Source organism: Passer domesticus, chromosome 7 (assembly GCF_036417665.1).
Source record: "Passer domesticus isolate bPasDom1 chromosome 7, bPasDom1.hap1, whole genome shotgun sequence".
Classification (NCBI taxonomy): Eukaryota; Metazoa; Chordata; class Aves; order Passeriformes; family Passeridae; genus Passer; species Passer domesticus.
The window spans coordinates 38,416,889-38,442,831 of record NC_087480.1 but is presented as its reverse complement, the minus strand read 5'-3'; the positions used below and the strand labels follow the sequence as shown (position 1 = coordinate 38,442,831).

General features: G+C 42.1%; 1 protein-coding gene across 1 annotated transcript in view; it reads left to right on the top strand.

Moving 5' to 3' along the window:
* HMCN1 (hemicentin 1) overlaps positions 1-25,943 on the top strand; it is a 164,368-nt gene that overhangs the window by 56,190 nt on the left and 82,235 nt on the right. The window contains exons 11-30 of the mRNA XM_064427772.1: positions 916-1,191; positions 5,901-6,042; positions 6,449-6,576; positions 7,235-7,348; positions 7,998-8,156; positions 8,802-8,996; positions 9,683-9,781; positions 11,178-11,305; positions 12,954-13,098; positions 14,344-14,456; positions 15,614-15,773; positions 16,521-16,695; positions 18,921-19,048; positions 20,326-20,598; positions 21,479-21,574; positions 21,956-22,150; positions 23,151-23,281; positions 23,899-24,046; positions 24,505-24,631; positions 25,625-25,779. Of these exons, the coding sequence (XP_064283842.1) occupies positions 916-1,191; positions 5,901-6,042; positions 6,449-6,576; positions 7,235-7,348; positions 7,998-8,156; positions 8,802-8,996; positions 9,683-9,781; positions 11,178-11,305; positions 12,954-13,098; positions 14,344-14,456; positions 15,614-15,773; positions 16,521-16,695; positions 18,921-19,048; positions 20,326-20,598; positions 21,479-21,574; positions 21,956-22,150; positions 23,151-23,281; positions 23,899-24,046; positions 24,505-24,631; positions 25,625-25,779 (3,087 nt within the window). The remainder of the gene's footprint in view (positions 1-915; positions 1,192-5,900; positions 6,043-6,448; positions 6,577-7,234; positions 7,349-7,997; positions 8,157-8,801; positions 8,997-9,682; positions 9,782-11,177; positions 11,306-12,953; positions 13,099-14,343; positions 14,457-15,613; positions 15,774-16,520; positions 16,696-18,920; positions 19,049-20,325; positions 20,599-21,478; positions 21,575-21,955; positions 22,151-23,150; positions 23,282-23,898; positions 24,047-24,504; positions 24,632-25,624; positions 25,780-25,943) is intronic.

Here is a 25,943-nt window from a genome sequence, read left to right as displayed (position 1 = left end):
CCCTTCCTGCCTATTCTTCCCTTTCCTCCTCTCTGATTCACTTCCCTGCATATTCCTTCCTGAATTTTCTAGCTGTCCCTCGCCATAGCAGGGACCTCAGATGTGTGTCCTTAACCAGCTGCACAGCCTGGGCTGGCCCCTCTGTCCAGTGATGCTGATAACTTCTGGTGCCCTTCAGTCAGCATGAGGAGGAGCTGGCATTGTGTCTGCTGTCTGTCAGGGCTGTCTGTATACTGTGTTTGTTACCTTCCCTTTTCTTACCCTACTTCATGAGGTCCTTAATCAAATAAGAGTATCGATGCTTTCTCCTTCCACATTTTTGTATAGAATCCATCATGAAAAGAGGTCAAGTTAATGGTGTTAACTTGGTTCCATTGTTGCTGCTGGAAGAATTTCCTACTAACGTATTTTTTTCCACATACAACCTGTAAAAATCTGCTGCATAGCTCAGATGCCACCAGGTGGGGTCACACCCAGGGCAGAGATCAGACTTAGAGGCCTGTGGTGATCCTGTCTCCCTCCCTCCTGTTGCTGTCACATTGATCCCTTGTTGGCTGTGCTCAGAAAACACTGAGCTGCCTCTTCTCATACAGGATGTGATTTTTCATCCTACACGATGTGGTAGTTTGGATCTAGACCAAGTGTGTCCTTGTGATGTGAGCTCCTGGCAGGTAGCTCAGCATCAGAGAATGAGGCTGCTGCCCTGGCAGATGAAACCAAATATTAAACCGGAATTATTAAATAACTCAATTAATTAAATTATTTAACACCTAACGTATTAGATAAATATTTTAATATTTAAATATTACAATTTTTTTTGTTCTGTAGTGTGTCTGGAGCTGTTTATCAGGAACGCACAAATGCTGAGAGGTCGCTGAAGCATGTCTCTGACTGTGTTGCTCTCCGTTCCCGCAGAGCCCCCGCCCGTGCTGCAGGTGCCCGCGAACGTGACGGTGGTGCCCGGGGCCGCGGCGGTGCTGAGCTGCCTGGTGCTGAGCGCGGGCCGCTACAACCTGACCTGGCAGCGGCACGGGCGCGACGCGCGCCTGCAGGACCCGCTGCGCCTCCGCGTCCTGGCCAACCTGTCCCTGGAGCTGAGGCCAGCCCGGCTGTCGGACGCGGGCAGCTACAGCTGCACTGCTGCCAACGAGGGCGGCTCTGCCACGGCTTCTGTCTTCCTCACCGTGCAAGGTAGCGACGGGATACCGCGTGCAGGGCTCCTGTGGGACCAGGCTGCCCACAGCCTTGGAAAGGCCATCCCTGGAAATGTCCAAGGCTGGATGGATCTCAGAGCAACCTGGGGTGATGGAACATGTCCCAGCCCATGGCAGGGCGTGGAACAAGAGGGGTTTTAATATCCCTTCCAACCCAAACCATTGTGTGATTTCATGAAAAATCAGTCAGAACTAAAAAATGCAGCTTGAACAAGACCAAACAAATCTAGGTCTGGGCTTTTGCTGTATACCAGGAACAAATATAAAAGGAAAAAAAAAATCATGAATGCAATATTTGGTATTGGAGCAAATATTTTTACAATGTTGAAGCACTGCAGGATTTTTTTTTTTCTATTTGCCTTGATTGTGTGGAGGCTTGAACCTTGGTTCTTTGGTGCCTGTCTATGGGTGAGGAGAGCCAGAACTCAAAATCTTACTGAAAGAAAATTATTGTCACTTGTAGGTGATTCCAGCAGATTTCTACTTGCAATGGTGCTGCGCCATGTTCTGTACAGAGAGGGGTACTGTCATTAATTAACTTTTCTGGTTTAATTCTAGTAATTTGTTAGCTAATGGAAAACTTAGAATTATGGAAAAAATAAATTTTGAATAGAATAGCTTGACCTCTAAGGTGCTCCAAAACAGAGATCGAAATTGGAGTTGTAAAAGTTATTAAAAGGATGTCATTTTTCCTATATTGGTTACCAAGGTAGAGTAAGTAGATGTGGAACCACTTGTGTAGGGCCTAGTACAAAACACAGCAGAATGAAGTGTGGTTTTTCAATAGCTGTTTGAATTACCCTTCAATTGCTACAGCACAGTTATAACTTAATTTCTAACTAATTTAGATTTCTCTAACCTAAATTTTTAACAAAGCTGAAAGGAAAAAAGTAATGGAAAAACCTCAACCCCCATGCATTTGGAAAACCTAGTTTTGAATTGTACAGTATTTTTCCATCAAGACACTCATTCAAGCATGTCAAAAGCATCAAGAGAAGTGCCTCTCCCTTGTTCATCTCTTCCTGGATTTAGGTTTTTTCTTCCTAATGTCTGTAGCTCAGCTGGGAGCTTTAATACACTGACTAAATTGCTTCTGGTGTTCTTTTCTAGTAAATCTAACAGAGTTTTACTGCTGCCACAACAGAATATTCAGTTTCAAATCCCTTATATATGTGGAATAATCATATCAAATGGTTGGGAATTACATTTTGGCTGGTCCTGGTAGTGCTGACAGCTTTCAAACATATTTGAGAGAACCCTCTTGGGCAGCTCAGACAGCCTTAGCTGAGAGTCAGAGTTGAGTTTTCTTAATTTTTTTATATAGGATGCTTAGAACAAAATAAATACATAGGAAACACTAAGCTGCAGCTGAATTCAGCTTTCTGCAGTAGTGCCTGCCTCTTGTTTGGAAAAAGTAATCTACTGCCAGCTTTCCCAATGGTTGCATGCAGGACCTAAATGGTATCTGAAGGGTTTGCAAATGCTGTTACTTGTGATCATTTTCATTTGCCTGGAAAAAATTATTTCCATCAGTTTTCTGGGGATACTCAGTATGTGATTGTCATGTACAGCTTGTAGTGCTTGTTAGGGCCTGGAGTAGTTTTCAAAAAACAGTTTTTATTTGGCAGTAAATAGTATAAGATGGCCAGATGTAAGAGCTGCAGCTTTATGGGCTTGTCATTATTAACATGCCAAAGAGGGAAATTTGAAATCTTGTTAGTCGATGGAGATGGGTCCGTGTTTTGTGTAGTTGTAAGTAATTCAGAGCATCAAATTAAATTCATCCTGAAGCCCTTTATTATTGTTGGACCAGCTCCATGTAGATCTCTGAATTTCAGATCATAAGAGAATAAACATTGCTTTCATCCCCATTTTCTCTCTGGGGTTGAGTAAAGGCAGAGAACAAATGCTGGTCGCTCTAAAAATAACCCAGCATCTACTTTTTCTGATGAAGGGGGTTGTAGTAAACCCTTGTTTTGAAAGTGCTTGATGCTGCTGTTTGTGAAAGGGGACATTGATGTGACTCCTGTGCCAGCATCTGTGCAAGCACAGCCTGGAGTCGTTGTGGGGCTGAGTTTGTGCCCCAGTTGTGTGCTCTGTGGTCATGAGAACACACTCTCCCCATCCCCTGCTCCCCACAACCAGGACACAGGTGGGCACAGCCCTGTGTGAAACTTGGGCCTCTCTGTAGGCTGGGGGTGCTGCCCAGAGCACTCTGGAAGGTCCTGGAATGCGGTTTGATAAATCCGGAGGAGTCTTGATGCCCATTGAGTGCTAGGATTAAAAAGTATGTGCTCAAATTTGGAGTTGTGCAAGAGTGGTTATGTAGTGTGAGTTGCTCAAGTCCTCCCATCAGATTGGTCTTGCATGGAAACATAAATGAATTTATGAGGGGGCTCCTTACTCTTTCAGGTGCCTAGAGGACTATGTTGCATATGTGTGAGGCTGGAGATTGGCCAGGAGTGTGAAACATTGGTGATCCTATGTGTTTTTCAATATGTTTCTCGCTGATGACTGAACATTTAAACCTTTTCTTTCTGGTTTTGTTACAGCCTGGTAGGTGAAATATGAGTTTGCTATTTGCATAGTTTTTAGGCTCAATTAATATAGCATGTGGTGGAAACTTGGTGTTTTGTTTGTGGTGTTTTTCATAAATATATCTCAGTAATATTTATTTTGAGGAGAAAATGTAGGAATTTGAGTGCTTTTTTAAAAAATCAAAACAGTGTGCATGGTGAAGAGATTGATTTGTCGTGGCTTTTTTGTTTCCTTCCCCTTGAAGAATTTCAACTACACCATTAATCCCCAGAAATCTGGGTGATGCTAAATGTGATTTTATGGTTCTTCTACACTTGGTTCTTCACGTGTTCTGGTGTAAGAGCAGAAAAGGAAGGGATTATCTTGAGTCTTGCAACTTTCTTTTCCTTTTACAGCACAGCTGTGTAATGGGGAGAGACTTTGGCTTGTGTTTAGGTTGGTATTGGTATAGATGTTTTGGGTTAGCAATCTGGGCATGTGATGAATTCCAGCACTGGGAATTGGAGCATTCAGGTGCATCTTTTTATTTAAATGTATAGATGGAATAAAATCATACATGTGGCAGTTAATGTTCTGTCCACACCATGGTGGGTTTCCTTCACCTTGTTATTTAAAAACATTCAAGTGTCTGTCTGGTATCACCATCACTGAATGGCACTTAGAGCACCTGCTTGCAGGGAGCACTGTTAAACAATGCAGTGTCCAGCCACACCTACAGGAACTAAGCAGATTTATTATGTGTTCCACCTGCCCACAAGAGAAATCAAGTGTCTCTTTGCCTTTGGGCATTGAAGAATTGTCAGTGCTGAAGTAAGAGGTGTGCAAGTGCTGTTTGGCCAAGGGGTGACAGGAGTGCTGTCCTGCTCTCTGAACAGCTGCCTTAGATGTGCAGTGGGGGACTGCTGGGGGCATTTCCCAGTGCCCAGAACTTGAATACAGCTGAAAATAAAAAAATAGCCCAGGAGACAGCATGTGTGACTTGGCTCAACAAAGCAACCCTGATACTCAAGTACATCCCAGGCAGGAGCAGAAAGCAGGTCTGGATGATCACAGTGGGACTTGCAGAATGAATGTGCTAATATCTGGAAGAATTCCAGGGAAGAGACTGCCCAGATGGATAAAAGGAGAATTACCTTCTTGGCATAACTCCAAATTTTTTTCTGCTCTATTTTTCTCTGAAAAATACAGAGTGTTGAGCAAATGACAAAGCTCCAAACATGAAGATTGGTACTACTTATTTTGTAGCAGTCAGTTTCATGTCTCAACTAACTTTATCCATGTGTGTGGGTCTTCTTTTTGCCACTGTAAGACAAAACCATACATACTGTAGAAAGTGTCTGTTGCCCAAGTGAGCTGCTTTGGTGTTCATTTTTTACTGAGGTAATGGGTCTAAGGATTATGGAATCACAGAATGGTTTGTGTTGTAGACACCTTAAAGCCCATCCAGTGCCACCCTCTGCCATGGGCAGGGACACTTTCCATTCTCCCAGGTTGCTCTAAGCCCTGTCCAGGCTGCCCTTGGACACTTCCAGGGGTGGGGAGTCCACAACCACTGTGGGTTAAAAATGAATTAATTCTATTGAGTTCACCAATTGCTTTTCTACTGAAAACACCCCTGAAATCCATAACATCCGTTACAATTGTTTACATTGCAGAGTCACTTCTCCTCCACTTGTATGTCTGCATAATATATTGTGACTTTCATTCTTATCTCTCAGGTTACGTGCTGACAGTTGACCCACCTGAAGGTTTGTGGGATTTAGTGTCCAGTAGTCTGATTAAATGTCATGGAATCAAAGAATGGTGTGTGTTGGAAGGGACCTTAAAGCTCATATTGTTTTGATCCCTGCCATGGGGTCACAACACCTTCCACATTGCTCGTTGTCTGGTGTTTGTCAAAACTGACTCTGTTGCTGCTTTTTTAACCCCATCTCAGGAAGACCAATACCTGAATTCTGACCTAATGCCTCTTATAAAGGTGGCTTAGTCTGAGACTTTGGACTGTGCCAGTGGAAACAAGTGAGCTCTGACCTTCATTTGGTTACTTTCTCAGCGTGGAGCTATTTGAAAATGGGAATTAAATTATTATTGTAACCTGTGTTTTCTAGCAAGATGTTTTTAACTGCTGTTTTTAATTTCTTTTGGTAGAACCTCCAAAGCTTGTCATTTCACCCAAGAACCAGACTTTTACAGAAGGTTCTGAAGTGTCCATCAGGTGTTCTGCCACGGGTTACCCAAAGCCAACGGTTGTGTGGACACTCAATGATATGTTTATCATTGGCTCCAGCAGGTGGGACTTGAAGTTGTCTCAATTTATTTTAATATCATATCTGAGAAAGAAGGTTTGAATAGTGCCAAAATATTCTACTACTTCAACGGGAGTCTGTGAGTTTTGGAAATACTACCTCAATCTTTACTTTGATAACTCTTTAATTGCAATTACCTCATCTCTAACAGAGAAACACTTCAGTTCCCTTCTCCAGAAAGGGAGCTCTCTTTTTTACAAGATTAATTTATGTACTTTTCACAAAATGTAGTGCTAGATATAATAGTACTAATAGTGTTTATCATGATGAAAAAAACCCCAGAAACACCTATTTATAAAACCATCTGCTCTTGCTACTATGGCTGCTTGGAATGTGGATATAATCATTGTTCTTTCTAACAATTTTGCTTGGTCCCTTGTGTGTTCTCAGGTACAGAATGACCCCAGAAGGCACCTTAATCATAAGAAAGGCAATTCCCAGAGATGCAGGAATTTATGGCTGTTTGGCAAGTAACTCAGCTGGGACAGAGAAGCAGACATCCATCCTCACGTACATCGGTAAGTGAGAAAAACTATGTATTAAAATTTTAAAAATAAACTAATTCCTCATCAAAAAGGAGGAGCTGTTGACCCTGCAGAACATAATGGTAGAAATTTCAAAAACCTCAGATATGTTGAACAGCTCACAAATGTCCCTTTTGTTTTCTGTTCAAACCTGAGTAGCATTGTTAGGTAGTATTTAGAGCTTGATGCTCTCTGTAGAAAGAAATCTTTTTAGGTTAAAAAACCCCCTAAAGTAGGGTCTTACTATGGGATAGACTGGAAAACCCGAGTTAATCCTTTAGAAAAGAAATTGTAGTTTTGTATCAAAATACTGTGTTCAAATATTGATAGCAGAGCATTAAACTGTTTTATGACCAACATCTGGCTGGAGGAGGAGTATGATTTCGTGCTTGTACTTTCTGCATGGTGAAACTTTTCTGATTTTTTCCTTATATTTCCTGTACATTCTGCATATGATTCAGGTGCTCTGGACCAGACTTTACTTTTCCTTGTTTCCCAGTATTTATCTTCCACTTTTAGGTCTGTTTGATTTTTAATGTAAACATTCTTCCCATATAACGAGAGAAAATTATAGTCTTTCATGGTTTATATCTTAAAAATTACCTATACTTTGGGTGAAGAGCTCCTTCTTTTCTGTCTCGTTTCTTTTTAGAGGGCCCAACATTGACCGTAGTTCAGAGTGAAATTCTGGTTGGTCTTGGAGACACGACTGTTATGGAATGTAAAACAACTGGAATCCCACCCCCTCAAGTGAAGTGGTTTAAAGGTGTGCTCATTGCTTGGTGATTGAGTCATTTATTTAGCAGCAATATTTAGAACAATGATCTGGAACTGACTTCATTTCTCTCAAGAGCGTTATGTTGTATTTAACCAGTGACTGACCTGTAAAATTGTCTAAATCTAGAAGAAATGGCATTGACCTCTAGGGCATAAATTCCTGCTTCTATTTAAATATGGGGAATTAACACACTGTAGCATAATTAATAATAATAGTAAAACAAAGCTGAGCCTCCTGCCTGCTTACATAAGGTTCGTTCTTTCCGAGCATGTTTAGCTTCATGCTACAAAAATCTCAAAACAGTTTTCTGTAGCCTTTATTGTTTTGTTTTCATGTAGCCTCTAATTAGGAAAGGAGGAATACAGCCTGACACACTGTCCTAATGCTGGTCTCTGCCCAGAGATACTTGGGTTTGTCTTTGCCTTGTGGAATCAATAAATAAAAAAAGATGTATTTAATGTACTAATGAACTTTTCCTCTTGGTTGAGTGGGAGTCAGAGTTCTCATCTGCTGAGTTCATACAGCTATGTTGTCAGCTAACTCAAACTTGGACACTGTTTTGTGGGGATAATTTTGATAAATAAAGATATATATTTGATATAAACAGTTATATTGCCTTTTTTCTATCTGGACTTAGGTGACTTAGAGTTGAGGGCATCAGCATTTCTCGTTATTGATATTTACCGGGGCCTTCTGAAGATCCAAGAAACCCAAGACCTGGATGCTGGTGACTACACGTGCGTGGCCACCAACGAAGCAGGGAGAGCTGTTGGCAAGATAACTCTAGATGTCGGCTGTAAGTAGTTAAAACCTGCATGGGCCACACTCGGATTGCAGAGTTTCTGTACTGGTCAGGGAGTGGTGCCTTGGCTCCCTGAACCTTTCTAACAGATCTCTGTGTGTGCTGGGAACACCTTTTGGTGGTGTTGGTTAAGCAGTTTCCTTGTCCCATTTGGACTCCTGCTTGGAATGACTGAATGGTTTGGATTGGAAGGGACCTTAAAGCCCATCTGTTTTCAGCTCAGTCTTACTACTTTTGCAAAGTTATGGGGAGGAAGAGAGGCACAGGAGGAGGAAGCTGTTAAAACCTCAACCTAACAATATTCTCAAATAGAGAATTAATTAAGAAACTTGAGTTACTATGTGAGGTTATTGTAATTTAGCCCTTCCTCTCCTCCTTTCCTAATTCTTTCCATCTGCCTGTGGCCTGACACATTGCATCCTGTTAAATGTTCCTGTCAGGCACATCTGCTTTCTGAACGCATGGCACTGCTTGCAGAAGACAAAGAATTTAGCGATGCTGATACTTAAATTGTTTCTAGAGTTGAATGTTGGAAGAAAACCTGTGCACAGTGGGATATAAATTGAGGTCATCAGTGGTGTTAGGGAGTGGGATTGCTGTGTTACAGTGCTCACTTTCTGTGCGTGCTCTCTTCCCCAGCTCCGCCCGTTTTCACACAGGAGCCGGGTGACGAATCCGCGGATCTGGGCTCCAACGTGACGCTGCCGTGCTACGTGCAGGGCTACCCTGAGCCCAGGGTCACGTGGAGGAGGCTGGATGGGGCTCCCCTCTTCTCCCGGCCCTTCGCGCTCAGCTCCAGCAGCCAGCTCAGGACAGGCGCACTGGCCATCCAGAGTAGGTAGACTCAACGTTAAAAGAACAGAATTCCACGAGGAACTAAGATGTTTGCAAGGCATTTAGGTTACTGTATGACTCCATTAATTTAGCTATGTAAAAAGACTGGATTTTTACCTCAGATTGTGTTTGTGATGGTGACATTGTTGCTGTTGACATGCGGTTCATTTTGCTATGAGTTGTGTTTGGTCATTGGCTTTGTCTTCATGCAAATTATTATTAATTTTTGTTGAAGTACATGTTGGCTATGGTCTCTGATCCTGAGGAGCCATGAATTTTCATTTTTGGTCGGTTTTCTTTTGTTTTGGTGCAGTTGTTTTTGGTTTTTGTTTTGTGGGTTTTTTTTTTTTTTTTTTTTTTTTTGTGGAGAATCAGTTCCAAACTCAGTGTTTTAGATCCATCCTAATTTCGGTAATAATCAAAACTTTGCAAGTGACTTTGTGATTTTGATTATTTTACAGCACTTCAGTCGCTCTTATGCTAAGCAATATTATTTTGTTTTCTTAATTAGCTTTTAATTCCTTTCTATATTTTCATTGCTTCTGTACTTGGTGACTGATGGAAAGGAGTGCTCTGTTTCAAACTGAGTGTTTGAAGGTGGGAGAGACAGGGACATGGTGTCCATGTGGAGAGGGAGGGGCAGTATTATTTCAGATGTTGGAGTCAGCTCTTTTCTCCCCCTATAGATCTGTGGGTCAGTGATGAAGGGACTTATGTGTGTGAAGCTGAGAACCAGTTTGGAAGGATTCAGTCCCGGCCAGCCACGGTCACAGTGACAGGACTGGGTAAGAGCAGTGCATGGCAGTGGGAGCTGTTGGTGTTTGGGCAGCAGACAGGATGCTTGGGTCTTATGTCCATACCTGCTGACCTATCTGTGTGGTGTATTTATATGTCATCCATACAAACTGAATTAGAAAACATTTACATGGACTATTGTAATTTATTTCAGTGGATTTTGCTTGTTAGAACATTTTTTTGACTGGTTACACTAACTGGAAATAATTCCACCTGCACTTTTAGCTAGGACCTTAAAGAAGTGATTTATCCTGTATATTTTTTCTTATTCCTAAGTAAATGTACTGAGGAATGAAAAATCAACATAATGATGGATGCTGATGTTGGGGTTCCTGCCATTAACTTAATCTTAAAAATAACAACAACAAAAAAAATAGGCAGAAATGAACGTGGTTGTGTCAGTATTGAGATAGGTGGGAAGGAATCTTGGTGATCTGAGAAGATAAATGTCTGGCTTTGACCACAGAATCCCAGAATGTGGTTTGGGTTGGAAGGGACCTTACAGCCCATCCAGTGCCACCCCCTGCCATGGGCAGAGACACCTTCCATTAGCCCAGGTTCCTCCAAGCCCCATCCAGCCTGGCCTTGGGCACTGCCAGGGATCCAGGGGCAGCCACAACTTCTCTGGGCACCCTGTGCCAGGGCCTGCCCACACTCACAGGGAAGAATTCCTTCCAAATATCCCATCTAACCCTACTCTCTTGCAAATATCCATGCTGTTAGAGGCTTGGTTGTTATCTCAGTTTGACATCTGGCAATAAAAAGAAAAAATAATGCAATGGAATGTGTATGTTTGCATGAGGATAAGAACAGAGTCTCTCTGCCATCAAAGAAACTATTTGTTAGCTTCAAACTTACTGCAAGAGCCAGTACTGGTGGAGTTTGGTAGACATGTTTTTACCTGTTTAAAAGTATTATTTAATGCCCAGTACTTAATTTAATTTCTCAGCCACGTGTCCAGTCATGTTTGCTGTTGGATTTTCACAGAATGTGCAGATTTTCTGCTGGGCTGTCACTTCTCTTCTGATCTGTCACAATTTTATGCCCAGTGGAAATTACAACCTTTTGTTCCCCTCCAAACCCACTACTTCTGCTCTTCGGTATTTTGCCTAAGTAAGGAAAAATGATAAATCAACTTGGTGCCAGGGGAAACCCTTGTTTGGATCCAGTTTCAGCTGAACAGCATCTTCCATTTGCTCCCATTCCTTAGACTAAGGATTGCTGTTGGTGTATGTCCCCAGCTTCCCATCTCTCCTGTGCTACCCCCACCCCTACATTTGTTTCTCTTTTTTCATGTCTTCAATTTAATACTAATTTAATTTAATATTTTACATGAATATATAAGAATTCCTAGTAATTTCTTCTCGTTCTTCCTTTTTGTTCAAGTCACTCCTCTGATTGGAGCGAGCCCAGCCACAGCCAATGTCATTGAGGGCCAGCAGCTCACTTTGCCTTGTGTTTTGCTTGCTGGGAACCCCATTCCAGAGAGGAGGTGGATTAAAAACAATGTGGTGGTAAGACTACTTTGTTTCCTGTGAGATTTATTGGCAGAGGAAAGCTACAACTGCCATCTCAAGGCATGATAACAGCCTGGTTTAATTTACAAAAGTTAATGTGATCACTGCCCGTGCCAGGAAATTTCTGACCCTGATGTACAGATGAGGGAATATGAGATGGCAGGGGGGGATGTGAAGGTCTAGAAAAGAACTTGGAACCAAAGTATTTGTGAGTTATCCTTTTATCTTCTATTTTGCTTGCTTTCGAAGGAGTTTTATCCATTTTTTTTGGCTCATGAACTTCAGCCTTGGACTCTGAATATGGGAATGCTAGTGGAATTTACCTACTAGAATGACAAAAGAGGGTTTTTAAAAATAAGGTTACCAGAAAATTTCTGTAGATTTAGGGTGTTCTAACACCTTGCCTTTTCCTGTTGCTGATGGGCTGAGGTAAATACCAGTATCCATGTTCCATATCCTCTTTTCCTGGTGGTACTCAGAGCATGAATGAGTGTTTTCTTTCCCTTTTGGGAGCATACCATTGCCAGTTTATACCTCCTGCAGACACAGCTAGGTGATCTTCATGGTCCCTTCCCACCCAAACCACCTAGAGATTCTAGAAATGTGCTGTAGACACCACACCTGGGTTGGTTGTGTGAATGAAACTTCTGTTCTTTAATACTAAAATACTAAAATTTCTGACTTTACCCTATGAAGCTGCTTTTTATCTTTGTTCCTAATTTCTCCCTAAAACCTTTCTGCACAACTGGAATCAAAATATTGTAGCAAGATGCCTAATGTATTGTCACAAAGCAGAACCTGGTACTACCTGACTGCTGTTCAGGTTTCCTGCTCAGTTTTGGTGTCTTTGAGAATCATTGGCTTTTCCTTAGGCTGTGCAAGGAGCACAAGCTGTACAGCTCTGTGAGAAATACTGGCAGGATCCTCCTTGTTGAGTTGCTAATTCCTCTCTCTAGTAGTGCTGGTTTCCTGTCATTGTAAACTGCTGGGAAATGCTGTGCTCCAAGGAAAGTGTTGGAGTAAGTTATATTTTTAGAGCAGAATTCAGCTGCTTCTGAGTGTGACTGGAACAGATTTGCTTTCTAACAACTCTTTATGAGGGAGGGCTATGCTGCCAAGCTCAGGGTGTTTGATGTTGCTGTAGGATATATAACTCTTCAAGGGTTACTCCTTGGTGAAAGTTACAATTCTCTTTCACAATGGTTTGCTTCAGAGCCAATCTGTTTGATGGATATGGAAGTTAGAAGGTTTTGATAACTGTAAAGGAAAATAGTCTGCTTGTGGAAGAAGTAAATGCACTTATCAATTACTGGAATAACCAATAAAAATACAGTGAAGTAATTGAGCTAAATTTGGGTTTGCTTCATTAAAAGCGGGAGTGGCAGCACAGGATATGCTGTGGGAGAGCAGGGTGTCTCTTGCAGTTCTTACTCTCACTCCAAGAGTAAATATGAGGTGTTACTGAAACTCTTAAGTAAAATTAGTTTTGTATTAAAAATGGAAAGTAGGAAAAGCTCTAGTAAAATTCTGCAGGAACACATAATTTTTAACCACATGACATAGCTAAGCAGAGCCACCCTGCATCCCAGGGTGCACATTATCAGGGAGTGTTCCCCAGTGAAAGGTTCCATCTCTCCTTTGGCAGCTGGTTCCCAATCCCTATGTGAGCGTGCGCAGCGACGGCAGCCTGCACCTGGAGCGGGTTCGGCTGCAGGATGGGGGGGATTACACCTGCATGGCCAGCAGCGTGGCGGGCACCAGCAACAGCACCACCACTGTCCACGTCTTCGGTGAGCAACAGGCCTGCCCTGCCAGCCCGGGCGAGCAGGGGCAGCGCCGACCACAGCAGCTCTCACTGCTTCACTGCACCCACAGCTTCCCACATTTCCTCTGCTGTCGTGAGGCTGCTTTGTAAAGTAACACAGGGGAGATTGGGTCTGCTGCGCAGGGAGGAGATGAGTGATCGAGGCTGTTTTTCTAGTAAAATCAAATATTTTGCGTTCACAAAAGATCCTCATTCAAAGGCTGGGCTGTGCAGTCTTTATCTGGTTTAATTAACAAACACGTGCAAGTGGGAGTTTACTGGAAAACCATGAGGAGTGCTGTCTGAATGTTTCATAACTGGTGTAAGGAAGCACAGCTCATGGGAGAATTAGAATGAAAGAAAATGAATTATGAGTTTGTTAAAAGTCATAACTTGTTTGTTGTTTTTGGTCTCATCCTCATTCTCCTCCCCCTTATTTTTCCTGTTTCATTAAAACATACCAAAGACTGCACTGACAGCAAGACAAAGTGTTAGCATTTTGGTAACCCATCTGTATTTCAGCTGAGCATATTTGTGTTAACTCTGTGAGGCGACAATCGCTTCATGGTTTCTCACATGTTAAATTTTCTCACATGTTAAATTAATCATGGGAGTTTTATTTTGAGCTTCACTGAAGATGCCGAAACCTCCTTTTATATAAATAATGACTATAAATTTTTAGTGCAGGCAAGTACTCATAAGATCTTCCATGTCAACACTAGTTTTTTGAATATTTCAGAGCTTGAGAACAAAAAGGAATATCTTGGTATATGTTTAGAAATACCTAGGTTTTGGTATTGTACCCTTAAATCTTACCTTATTTTTCTGTTAATTCAAAGGCAGCTCAACTAAAATGAGGGAATTCAGGTTTTTGTTGTCTTCCTGTTACTGATTTTGAGAAGCAAAGCCTAAAATGTTATCAGAGGATAATGTGACAAAGCCTTTCTGAAATCATTTCAGTCAGTGAAATACGTGCAGTTAGTTTAAAACTGTGTGTACATAATGCAGTGATGAACCTATGGCTGGCAGACTCTGTAGTGAACAGGGATTTATTCTGTCCTGAAAAGCTGGAAAGTGGCTCCTTGTCTATGTTAGGGTTGGAGAAGAGACCAAGAGGTCCCAAACCCTGCTTGCCTGTAGGAAGTAGTAATTGAATATAAGGATTTTGTTTAGTAGTTGTGCCATGTTGAAATGTGTTCTGCATGTCTTTAATATTTGCATGTGTTTGTAGTTGTGCCTGTCATTCAGCACGGACAGCAGATATTCAGCACCATCGAAGGAATCCCAGTGACACTGCCCTGCAAAGCAAGTGGAGTTCCCAAGCCATCCATTGTCTGGTCCAAGGTAACCCCTCACCTTTGAGCTGTTCATGCTGAAAAATGGGCTGAACACGTAAATTAGTTGTCATAAAAACAACTATATTCGAAGAATGTGGCCGAAAACTGCACTTGTGGGGGACCTGGAAATCTCTGTTTGTTCAGAGCTGCTTTTGTTTCTTAGAGCAGAACTTTTGGCTGTGGTCCTGCCACAGCTCAGTGTTCCATTCTTTGGCAGGGCTTAGGTTATCGCTGTATCTTTATGGGTTTTACACTTTAGAAATTGTTCCTGTTCCTGTTGTGAGTTGATAATTTGAGTTTAGGCAGCCTGCCACAGACTGGGAGTTCATTTTTCTTGTGGAGCTCTGACTTTTTTCTCTGAGGAAAAGTGTATTTAATAATGGCATTGTGGTGTTAACCCATAAATTTTAGTCCTGGCCTTGACAAGATGTGCACAAGGAGGACCTCAACCTTTGAGGGAATTTGTCTTAAAGCCAGTTTTAGGGTTTCTTCCTCCTTGAACAGGATAATTTCTGGTAGTAACAGTTATTTGGGGTATATTACAGCTCACATGATAGGGTGTGAAGGCACTTCTGTGTCTCAGAAGTTGTGCAGATGTAACTGATTGGGACCTTGGGAACAGCTTTGTTTCAAAGAAGGAACAGAACATGGTTAACTGTTAAAAAAAACCTGTGGGTTTGGTAGGGAGGAGAACATGGGAGGATTTATTTTTATTTTTTTATCACTTATTCAACTACAGACAAGGAGGAGGCAGCTGACCAAGAACAAGTTTGTGTAATGTATACAAGATTCATTTTCATATCAGAAATCAATGTCATAATTAACTCAGTTGAAATCTTGATTATTATTCTTACTATTATTTTTTAAATTTTCTTTTAAGACTTTGGGTCTATAAAACGTAGTAAGTTTTCTGCATAGGAATCCCTGTGCTTCTGTTCTTGTTACTGCTTAGAAAGTGATACTCAAGAACTGTGAAAAGTTAATTGAAGTTAATTAGTTTGTGTACATGGAATTTTAGGAACAAGTTTCTTAGCTAATATAAGATATTTTGTCCATCTCAGCCTCGAAAAAATAAAAGCAGCTTTTATTGAATTAAATAATTGTAATTTGCTTTACTTTGTAAAATCCAGGCAGTGTGGACTTTTATTATTTTTCTTTCCACAGAAAGGAGAGGTAATCCTTCCCAGCAACGTGAGGTTCTCGGCAGGGTCGGATGGAAGCCTGTTTGTGGTGTCCCCAGGGGGAGAAGAGAGTGGGGAGTACGTGTGCACTGCCACCAATGCTGCTGGCTATGCCACCAGGAAGGTGCAGCTGACTGTCTATGGTGGGTGTCACCTCAGCTCAGCTGCAGTGCCCCTGCCACCAGTGTATTGGGAGATAGACACACCCAGAACACATGGCATGGGAACTCTTCTCTAGTTAGTGCTTTTGGATCCCCAAACCAGGCAGTTTTATACATGGCTGATCCCAAAAGGGCTGTCCCTCAGCCATTATAATTACCTTAAAGCCTCCTTATCCTTCTTACCTCGAGTTCACAGACCTTGGGCTGAGCATAATTTCAGCTTTATGGAAGTGGATAGGAAGCATCTGTACAGGAGTAGAATTTCCTGCTGAGAGAAGAATGAAGATCCTTTAATCCCACCAGTCCCAAGCCTTCCTGTCATCATCAGTCCAATGTTATTAAAATTTGGTTCAGGTGTAGGTGTGCTTTGCAAGGCTTTTATGGCTTGGAGTTACTGGGACTGTTGTGTAACAGTTCAGGGAATGGTTGTGAACTACATATGCAATACAGAGCTCAGCACATGCAGGAATTACAGCCATTTGTTGTGTCCATCTTTTTGGATGGATAGTCCAGGCTTTCTGGTATTTGTGGTGTTCCATGTGGGCATCAGCCAGTGTCTGAGCTACATACACAGTACATCAGCATGGCAGTGATTTACCCCAATTGTAGACAGGTCATTAAAACACGATTGTAATGTTTTATACCTGATAAAAAAGAGATGTTTTATGGTGTTACATTTGTACAAATATGTATATTCATTGCAGCTTCTTAACGTGTTCCATGTTTTAGTGAAACCTAGAGTGTCCAGGCCTGGAGACCAGCAGGGAAATGCACATGATAAACCCATAGAGGTCTCAGTAAATGCAGGGGAAGATGTCACACTTCCATGTGAAGTGAGGAGCTTGCCACCCCCCATAATTACCTGGGCCAAAGAAATGCAGCTCATATCTCCATTCTCTCCAAGGTAACAATGTTTGATGAAAAACTAATGAAAACTGGAATTGCCTCTAAACTTTAAGGATTTTGGAAGGGTCTGTGATTTCTGACTGCCTCAGGATTGCTCAGAAGGTGTTACTTTGTCTTACCTGACCTGTTGTACTGGGTCTTGAAACTCTTTCCCAAGCCTGCTGAGCCTGTGCATGGTTGCACAGCTCCCATTCCAGCATGTGCTTATATCCAATCTCAGGGGTCCAGGAGGAAAGATCCTGGGTGTTTGTACTGTGGTGGTGCCCAGAGACCCACATCATCTGTGCATGTTACAATTGTTTAAAAACTGTGTTTCTTTTCTTATGTACTTCACATTTATGCTAAGGGGACCACTGTCTGTGATTTACATGAAGCCTAGGCTGCCAGTAGGATACAGATGATGATGATAAATGTTTGGGTGTGCTGACAAGGGCCTGTTGTGTGCTGTGTTTTGGATCCAAAAACTCACCAGAGACTGTTGAACATGTGAAAGCAGAGTTAAATACTTGTAAAATGTTGAGCTGACAGCCTTAGAGAATGAAGAGCTGTGGGCTGTGTTGGACAGTGTTGGAGTTCTCCCTTATTATTTAATGTTGCATAGAACAAGAGGGGAGATGAGTCTGTAACTATTCCCTGGATGCTCCACATTGGAGTTCCAGGTAGAGTCACTAGCTGTGGGGCTGCTTTCTGCTCCTCAGGGTCCCTCAGAAGGGCCAGGCACCAGATGTGTCCATAAAACAGGGAATGGCAAGGCTGGCCACATGCACACTGTGCTTGCTGGTGTCTCCCAGTGATCCCATGGATGGAATCCGCCAGTGTCTGAGCTGAGGAGTTGTATTGGAGAGTCTCTTTCTCTTGTGGCCAAACCTGCACCTTGGAGGTGTTCCAGGGAGCCTGTGACAGCCTCGGCAGATCTTTTGGCATTGTGTCTGCTGAAGGAGGGTCGTGTGCAGGGATTTGGCTTGTTGTCAGTAATCCATGAGGGATTTTCTGCTATGACCTGTGAGCGTGTTGCATGCACTAACAAATCCGCATTCTTCGTCTCTTACTTGTCCTCGTTTTACCTCAGGAGACACTGATAAATTAGGGTACTTGCTCATGGCTGTTGTGGTAAGATCCAAGTTGTCCAGAGGAACAGAAGTCCAGCTCAGCCCATTCGATAAAATTGTTTACAGATGTCAGAAAAAGTCAGATTAGTCCAAACAGAACTGTTTGAGACCACCCAAAGACCTTGTTAGAAATGTGAACAGTAAACAAAGGGAGAGGGAAATCAGATATGAAGGAGCTTTTATCAGAAAGCAAATGTAATTACTGGACAAAATCAAGGAGGAGAAGTTGCCTCAGAAATCTGTCTTTTGGGTTTATTAAAAAAGTGTCCAAAAATTTGGAAAGATACAGACAATAGAGGAGGAATTGTAATATCAGACAGATTTTACACTGGAGAAAATACATTTCACTTTCCTTTCATTCATCTCTCCAGCCATTGCAGTCCCCAAATTTGCCATTTATGTCCTTATGATAACGTTGTCCTAATTAGTGCCACAGAAAGGAAGACTGATGATCCACCAATTCTGGATGTTACCTTGAGTGCCAGGCTTGAATTTCTTCTCATCAATCCTGTCATTTTTTCTTTCCTCCTCACTTATTTTCCCTGTCTCTATTACGTTTGACTCTTACAGAAGATTTTTGCTTAGCTTGCCAAAGTAGCTTCTGGTGTTACAGATCTGTGATCAGAACTGTGGGAGAACTTAACGTTGTGTAGTTAGTTATTTGCTGGGGAATAATGGCAATTCCTATAAACACCAGAACTGGCAGTTTTGAATCAAAATCCTGTCTTCCATCTTGAATCAATGTAACATCACTTTTTTGCCAGGATGGAGCAGTAATAAAAGTTTTAACTTTCTGACCCTGCTGACCTGAGCTGAACAAAAAATTTTAACAAGAAGGTGAAGAGCTCAAGTTCTCTGCTTCTATCACATTTTAATAAGTTCTATAAACAGCTAGAATCAAATTTTGTCATTTGGATCTTAAATTTTAGATATTTTCTGTGTATTCTGAATATAGGGGCTCCATAAAGAGTTAGCAAAAAAAAAGGAGTAAATATAAGTCATAGTTGCATAATATGGTCAGAGTGGTGTTATTTTAGCTCTAGCAGTGTGTAAGGAGAGGTCATTCACCTTTCCATACATATTTATACGGTTTATCTGCTTCTTCTTTTTCCAGACACACTTTCCTCCCCTCAGGGTCAATGAAGATCAGCGAGACCCAAGTCTCAGACAGTGGAATGTATGTCTGTGTCGCCACAAACATTGCTGGGAACGTGACTCAGTCAGTGAAGCTCAGTGTACATGGTGAGTTGGAACTCCAGGGTTCATCATCTGCAAGTTTCCACATGGAACTGAGCATCTTTAAGAGGTTTCCAAAGTTTTTTCCTAATTGACATTAAATCCTCTCAACTGTTGTTCTTTCAGATCGTAATTGTTGTCACAATTATCTTCATATGTGAGTTAGTGATTTTGTGGAAAGTAAATATCGTATAAACACCTACAAATACATAGATGTGTTTAAAGATGCCCAGTGGCTCCAGCCAGGACCTGTGTTCCACTCTCTCTGCTTTATCTCATTTGCTGCTTTCTCTCTTTCCTGCTCTCCCCACAGTGGGGCCCAACCACTGTCTCTTAAGAAACACTCACACAATGTCAAGTCTGGAAAAATGTCACTTGTTATTGTTTCAGGCATTTTTTAAAGTCTTTTTATTGCCAGTGATCCTTAGGGAAAAAAAATACTGGGGCAAAACACTTACGATGGATTTATATTATTCTGTAGGACCAGCAAAATCACTTCCAGTCATATTTTATCTCCCTTGTCTGAACTTGTGTTTGGAAATGTACAAAGATCAGGGATTAGGGAAAGGAAATTAAAATTCCAAAAGGAAAATGTGATTAACTCTGTCATAAAAGCTTTTGAATTGTTTTGTGTTATGAGGAGCCAGTACCCACAGCTCTTGCAGTGTGCTCAGAATATGGCAGTGCTCATGGGAGTTGTGCAGTGTGGCTTGTTCAAATAAATTCAGCACCAGGGTGTCTCCCATCCTATTCTGTGCAGAGAACATGCAGGGCTGCTCTTGTAGTCACCTGAGAGCATTTGATTTCAGTAAATAAGAAACATTTTCTAAAATTATAAAAATAGAAAAGAATTTCATAGGATCATATAATGGTTTGAGTTGAAAGAGACTTACAAGGCCATCCACCTCCCACTATCTCAGCGTGTCCCAAGCCCTGTCCAGCCTGGCCTTGGACCCTTCCAGGGATCCAGGGGCAGCCACAGCTTCTCTGGGCACCCTGTGCCAATGCCTCACCACCCTCACCATAAAAAATTTCTTTCTTATACCTGGTCTGAATTTCCCCTCTCTTAGTTTAAAATAGTTCCCCCTTGTCCCATCCCTCCATCCCTTGTCCCCAGTCCCCCTCCAGCTCTCCTGGAGCCCCCTTAGGCACTGGAAGGTGCTCTATGGTCTCCCTGGAACCCTCTCTTCACCAGGCGAAACACCCCCAGCTCTCCCAGCCTGAAAAATGATCTTGTCCGTTGTTTCCTTAACATATCTGTGGACTGAAATTGTCTTCCTCAGTTCCTCCAAGGATCCAGCGTGGGCCTCGAGTTCTGAAAGTGCAGGCTGGGCAGCGGGTGGAGCTTCCCTGCAGTGCCCAGGGCATCCCTGCCCCGTCGGTCTCTTGGTTCCGAGGCACAAGTGCTGTGCCCACAGATGGGGGGAAGTTCCTGCAGAGCCTGGATGGAGCTCTGGGCATCAGCAGTGTCCAGATCTCTGATGCTGGCATCTACACCTGTGTGGCCACCAACAGTGCTGGCAGTGACACGGCAGAGGTCACAGTGCACGTGCAAGGTACTCGTTTGGGGCTGTGATCCTGCCCTGGCCCGGGCTGACAGGGTCCCCTGCCAGTGGTGTGGGGTTGGGGCCTTGCAGGGCAGGGATTTCTCTCACCCACTGTTACGTGATGCAAAAGCCACATCTGGTTTAGATGTTGTGTTCTGATGGTAATTGAAGAGAGTTAGAACGAGCAACTAGTGTTTGGAGAGGTTGCAGAAATAAAAAAAGAAGTGTGCACACATTCTCTTTCTATTTAAATTAGAAAATGATGTTGAAATGGTAAAAGGGTAAGTGGTCAATGTGCCAATTTAAATATGTAGCACAACTCCTCACCTGAGGGCTGACAGATGTCAATGGAGCATGACTGACTTAAGCTGAGCAGGAATTGTTTCTTCTTTGCAAAAGTCTAAAGGCAACATTCTGATCCTTTTGGATTAGAGATGCTGAGAAACGCTTCCTACAGACAACAAAGAACTCTCAGTAACTTTATTTAATTATAAAAAATATGCTTCATATCATCTCAGTCTGCGCAGGCATTTAAAATGGGACTTGAGAACAAAGGATGGCAGTAGCACTAAAATATGTGGTGTGGGGAAAAAAACAGTTAAAATAATATTTTTCAGAGTATGCTGAAACATTGCCTTCAAAATAAATTTAGCAAGATTTAAGGAGAACTATTTTCTGTCAAGTTTGAAAGCCTCTTTGTACTGCTTACTTCCTAAATATTCCCACTGAAATGGAAACAACTTGTGCAGTACCCATTCCAGTCAATGTAAAGAGGGCTATTGGAATGTGGCCTTGTGTGAATGAGAGGCTTAGTGCTATGTATTGTCCAACTGTATTTTTTTATTTGGAGCAGAGATCAAGCAGTTTTTTGGGTCTAATTTTCTTTCAGAGCCTCCCACTATTGAGGACCCAGATCCTCCATTCAATAGCCCTTTTCAAGAAAGAGTGGCCAACCAGCACATTGCATTCCCATGCCCTGCAAAAGGTGAGTGTCTTGGTGACAAAAGGATCTTTATCTGCTGACCATTGCACATTACAATGCTGCCGTAAAAATGTCCAGTCCACACAGTATTTTCCATGTATGCTTTGTATGGAAAAATTCAAACTAACAGTGATTTAAATCACCACTGTGTGTGGAAGTCCTGTGGAAAGTCATTGCTAGCCAACAAGGATTTTACAGTGTTTAGGATGAAGATTTTTAATGTTAAAATCATCTTGTAACAGCTGGGGCTTCCTCCTGGAAGCTCCTGGCCTCCCTGTGTGCTGTCCTTCCAGCAAGACTTCCAGCAAGCAGCAGGAGTTGTTTGAATCAATCTTGTTCTGAGCTGAGTGAAGTGTTTGTGGCCGTTTCCCCTTTTCCTTGCAGGTATTCCCAAGCCTGCCATCAAATGGCTGCGGAATGGGCGGGAGCTGACCGGGGCTGAGCCGGGGCTCTCGGTGCTGGAGGATGGGACCCTGCTGGTCATAGCTGCCCTCACACCCTCACACAGTGGGGACTATGTCTGCGTGGCAGCCAACGAGGCTGGGAGCGCACAGAGGAGATACAGCCTGAAAGTCCATGGTAAATAATACACACAGCCCTTGGGGCGCTGCCTTGGAAAAGTATCTTCTGTTTTCTTCTTGCAAATTGCATGGCCCAAATCTGCCCTTGTGCTGTTAAATTATAAAATCTGAGTACTTCCTATTTTTCTGACGCTCTCTATAGTTTTTAGTTTCTCTGCTTTTTCTGTTCTCTGTGGTTTTGTGCACAAACCATCCTTGTTTTGCTCAAGGATCTTGTTGATAGAAACTCCAGTTTTACTTGAAAGTTTTAATGTGAATAACAAATGAAGCTTTGTACTGTAGAAGTTACAGATTGAGGGCTAGATCTGCATTTCCAATGAGAGAAGAGTTATCACAGTGAACATAGACTAGGAGATTTTCCATTTGCTGATATTCTTCCTCTTCCAAAATCCTAGTGAGGAAATAGAAACCCTACAAACTACTTTTATTCCAGCCTTGTTCACTTCCCGTGATGGTTAGTTGTAATGCCTGAGCAGGATTATATCCTTGTTTTGGGAGGAGCAGCATCTCATACCTGCAGAGCTCCTCAGTGGGGTTGAACTTTCTAATCCACAAGTTAAGGCATTAAGTTGTGGATTATCATCTCTCTGAATTCCTAGTGGGGCACATGATATGATGGAGTTCTTGGGCATGATTGTACCAGTGAAGAGGAAGGATGACTCTGGAATAGGCTTCCTTCATATGCTAAACAAATAACACTAGATTTCAAGATGAAATTTCAGATTAATTTTAAGATTATTCTCTTAAAATGTTGATGGTGCTTGGGTGAATTTCCCTGGGAGTCTGTTATTGAGCAGGAGAAGACTCTTTTTGACAAAGAGAAGAGAGGACTCAGGGAGATATGTCCAGAGCCTAAAGACAAATGGAAATATTGGGAAGGGAATGAGAAGGATTTGAGAAATTTTGATTTATAGTGGTCCTTGACTGGGATGGAAAGGAGGAAAGGGGAAAGCACTGGAATAGGAAGACTTAAATTCTAATGTTGAGCTTTTTTGCAGTTCCTCCTGAAATTAGAGACCAAGATAAGGTGACAAATACATCTGTGGTTGTTTATCACCCTGTAAGTCTCTTCTGTGAAGTAACTGGTAACCCCTTTCCAGTCATCTCGTGGTATAAGGATGATATCCAGGTATGTTGGATTAATCTAACTGTGGACTTCTGAGGGCTTGGCATGAGAATTCATTCAAAATAAAAACCAGGTCTTTATGTATATTTAAGTGCTCTAAGAACACCCCCACAAAAAGGCAGTTAAATATGGCTCATCCATTAATTCTGTAAGTCAAATGTAAACTCTTTATTTTCAGTATTCCCTTAGGAATTGAACTTGGCATTCCTCCAGTATGGTAGATGCCAATCCATGCAGATGGGACCAGTATTGCCATTTTTTTCATTCTATAGATGGAGAAATAAGAACTTTTTGTGTTGAATTGAATTCCTCAGGATTATCCTTGAGTCCTGTGTTTCCACTTGTAGCTGATAAGTTGTAGTTTAACATGAGGACAGATCCCTTTATGCACTCCTGGGACTGCCCATTGCTGCTGGTTGGAGTTTCCCCACTCGCTGCCCTAGGCTGAGCTACAAACCATATTGAACACATTGCAGCAGGGCAGGAGATTAGTGCTGAAACTGAAAGGGGAAACAGATTATCCTTCCACTAAAACTACCATTTTCTTATAAAAATCCAGCTGTGATATTTGGCTGCTGTAGCTTGGATCACATAAGGCTAATGTCTCGGGTTCCTCTAAGGTTGTGGAAAGCAGTGCTCTCCAGATTTTGCACAATGGGAAGATACTGAAGCTCCTGAAAGCTACTACTGAGGACGCTGGACAGTATTCATGCAAAGCCATAAATGTAGCAGGAAGTTCTGAGAAGCTGTTTAACCTCCATATACTTGGTTAGTTCCATGGCTTTGGGGTTGGTTTTTGTTTGATTTGGGTTTTAGTACATGATTGGAAAAACAGTTGGTATTTAAGAAGCCAGTAAATTTCAACTCATTATAAATAGATTTTTCTACTCACTGCCCACGAATTATTGGCTGCTGAAGCACTGAGTGCTTAAACTTTGCCATTCTTGTAGTAACACAGACAAAATATTGCTTTTGATTTCTGGGCTTTTGTGCTTTGTTTTGTGTTTGGGGTGTGCAGTGTGACATAGGGGTGTTCCCTGGTACAGTTCACCAGTGCAGGTGTGGGAGTGCTTGTCACACTGTTGTGATCTGCAGAATTCCTTCTGCGGTGAACACTAAAGCTGTTTCAAGGGAATAGTAAGATCCACTGTTGCATTTCCTTCAGTCCCAGGGCACAGGTTCCCAGGATAAATACCAGTCCTTCCTTAATGTTTGTCTTTTTAAAGTTCCACCGAGCATAATAGGTGCCGATACCCCTGGTGAAGTGGCAGTCATCCTCAACCAGGAAATCCATCTGGAATGCAGAGCCAAAGGCTTCCCTGTTCCCGATATTCACTGGTTCAAGGATGGCAAGTGAGTATATTGCAGCTTTTGTGGTTTGTGTTAGGCTCTTCCTCCCCTAGAGCAGAGAGGAATGAGGTGCAGTGTTTAGCTACTTCATGTTAACTTAGTGTCACAGAATTTGGGGTGATGTGAGGTGGTAAATTCTTTAATCAAAGCTTAACATCCCACTTTCCTTTCTGAACTCACCCATTATTGGCACTTGCAGGGCAGATACTGGGTTTTTGGAGAGAGATGATGGCTGAAGCAAGATAAGCAGAACCATTTATTTGAGTTTATTCTGTGGGTTATTCTACCTGGATTATTTTACACACGTTATTAGTTAAAATGCTGTTGTTTAGCTGAGATGATTTTTTTCAGTGGTAGACAGAACTCATATCAGATGTTTTGCTGGCTAGTGCCTTGTGCAGTTCTGCATATATACATTGAAGGTTTGAAAGGTTATATGTACATATATATGTTTGAAATTTGTTTTTATAGTCTGCATGTTTTCTATTCCTCATCTCATCTTCCAGGTAAGCACAGCAGAAGAATTCTTAAATATTAGCTGAAAACCTAGCTGAGCAATGAACAATGTAGTTCAGTATAGGCATTGATCAGGACTCAGATACTCTGCTGTGACAATTCCATACCCTTTGTTATGGATGTGTTGTTCCTGTGTAGTAGTTGACATTTTGTTATCAGCAAAGGCCTGGCATGACTAAATAAATTAGGAAAAAGAGCTGAGGTCAGGTGTGTGACTCTGGCTCTGGAGCTGGCATCCTGGAGGTGTGAGAAGTACCTTTTGTGGCTTGATTTCTTTTAGAAGTTAGGAGTAGAGTTAATCGTAATAGCTTGTCATTGCATGTTGGCTCTTATGACTAAAGCTATTAATTTAGTGCTAAATGGCATTCTGGAATGGTACAATTATTGCCACCAAAGGGCCTCTTCATCTTACTGTCAGTTTAAATCAGTGCTGAAAGGGTGGGGGCAGAATTTTGTGAAGCAAAATGGTCTCTGTTTCAGGCCCTTGTTCTTGGGTGATCCCAATGTTGAGCTCCTGGACAGAGACCAAGTTCTCCACATCAAGAGTGCTCGCAGGGTTGACAAGGGTCGCTACCAGTGCAGTGCCACCAACACTGCTGGCAAACAAGTGAAGGAGGTCAGGCTTGTTGTCCACGGTAAGTTTATGGAGTGCCTGATCCCTGAAGGTCCTCTTGTTTTACTCTTAAGGTTTCTTTTTGAATGGAGATACTCAGGCAAATGCAAATTAAGTCTCTGCTGCAAAATTTGTGTGTAAATTTATGTTAATAATCATGTGTTCACAAAACAACCTTTTTAGGTA